We start from the raw sequence: 1,080 nt of genomic DNA, 5'->3' as shown, positions 1-1,080 counted from the left end.
CACTGGAGGCCCGCTCTCCATGGGAACGCCGTGAGGAGGAACGCCGTGAGGAGGAACGCCGTGAGGAGGAACGCCGTGAGGAGGAACGCCGTGAGGAGGAACGCCGTGAGGAGGAACGCCGTGAGGAGGAACGCCGTGAGGAGGAACGCCGTGAATGTCTATCATACGGACTTCGGTCATTCTGTGGGGGGAGGGCGGGGGGGTCTTGGAGCCCAGAGTGGGCAGCTGGCTGTTCCTGGACTTCTGCCTGTAGAGGGAGGGGTGGTCCACCGTGTCTGTGGGGCTGGGCCCCCCGTAGGAGCTGGTGGAGCGGATGGAGGCGCGGTGGAATCCACCCAGTGGATGATCCGGACCATCGAGACCGGAGTGTGGTCCGTGGGCGGAGGTGATGCTCATCCGTCCCTCCTGGAGCAGGTACGGGTCTGCATACAGGGCCTCGCCCCCCCTGGTGAGCGTGTGGCTCTTCCCACCCAAGTCCTCGTCCGGCTTGACATCTCGTCTCTCCAGGATGGCGCTGGGACAGGGGGAGACGGAGCGCACCGAAGGGTTGGCGGCGGCCAGCCGCTCCCTGGGGAGGGTGGAGCTGCCGGGTATGGAACCGGGCCTGGGACCGAACGGGATTCTGGAAGGTGAGGGGGGCATGGAGTGTGGAGACGGAGGGACCCCTCCTCCCTGCACTGGGTGATGAGGGGGGGGGCCCAGGGGGGGTTGTCTGTCATGGTGAATCTGAAAAAAGAAAAAGATCATGAGCCTCACGTGGCCCCCGAGCCTTATTTTATACAGGCTGAGTCAAACTGTAGGTCGCTTTGATAAAAGCCTCTAAAGTAAACAGGCTGGGTGTGTGTGTGTGTGTGTGAGAGAGAGAGCTGGTACAGTAACACACACACACACACACACAGAGAGAGAGACTTGAAAACTCAAAGAAGAGAAAAAAAACACCCAGTTCTAAATATGGCAGCAACAAGTTCCACCAGGCCCAGACATCAGTGATGGGAACTGAGAGCAGCACAGAACCACCATTAAAGGGTGGGGGGGAGTGGTTAGGGGTGGGGGGGGGGGCGGGGGCAGGGGAGGGGTCAG

The 1,080-nt window shown here is 61.4% G+C and overlaps 1 protein-coding gene across 1 annotated transcript in view; it reads right to left on the bottom strand.

The window, feature by feature from the left end:
- kiaa1217 (KIAA1217 ortholog) overlaps positions 1-1,080 on the bottom strand; it is a 48,947-nt gene that overhangs the window by 15,864 nt on the left and 32,003 nt on the right. Inside the window, exon 6 of the mRNA XM_025054357.1 lies at positions 155-726. Within this exon, the coding sequence (XP_024910125.1) occupies positions 155-726 (572 nt within the window). The remainder of the gene's footprint in view (positions 1-154; positions 727-1,080) is intronic.

The sequence above is a fragment of the Cynoglossus semilaevis genome, chromosome 3 (genome assembly GCF_000523025.1).
Source record: "Cynoglossus semilaevis isolate Cse_v1.0 chromosome 3, Cse_v1.0, whole genome shotgun sequence".
Taxonomy (NCBI): domain Eukaryota; kingdom Metazoa; phylum Chordata; class Actinopteri; order Pleuronectiformes; family Cynoglossidae; genus Cynoglossus; species Cynoglossus semilaevis.
This window is presented reverse-complemented; position numbering and strand designations above follow the sequence as displayed.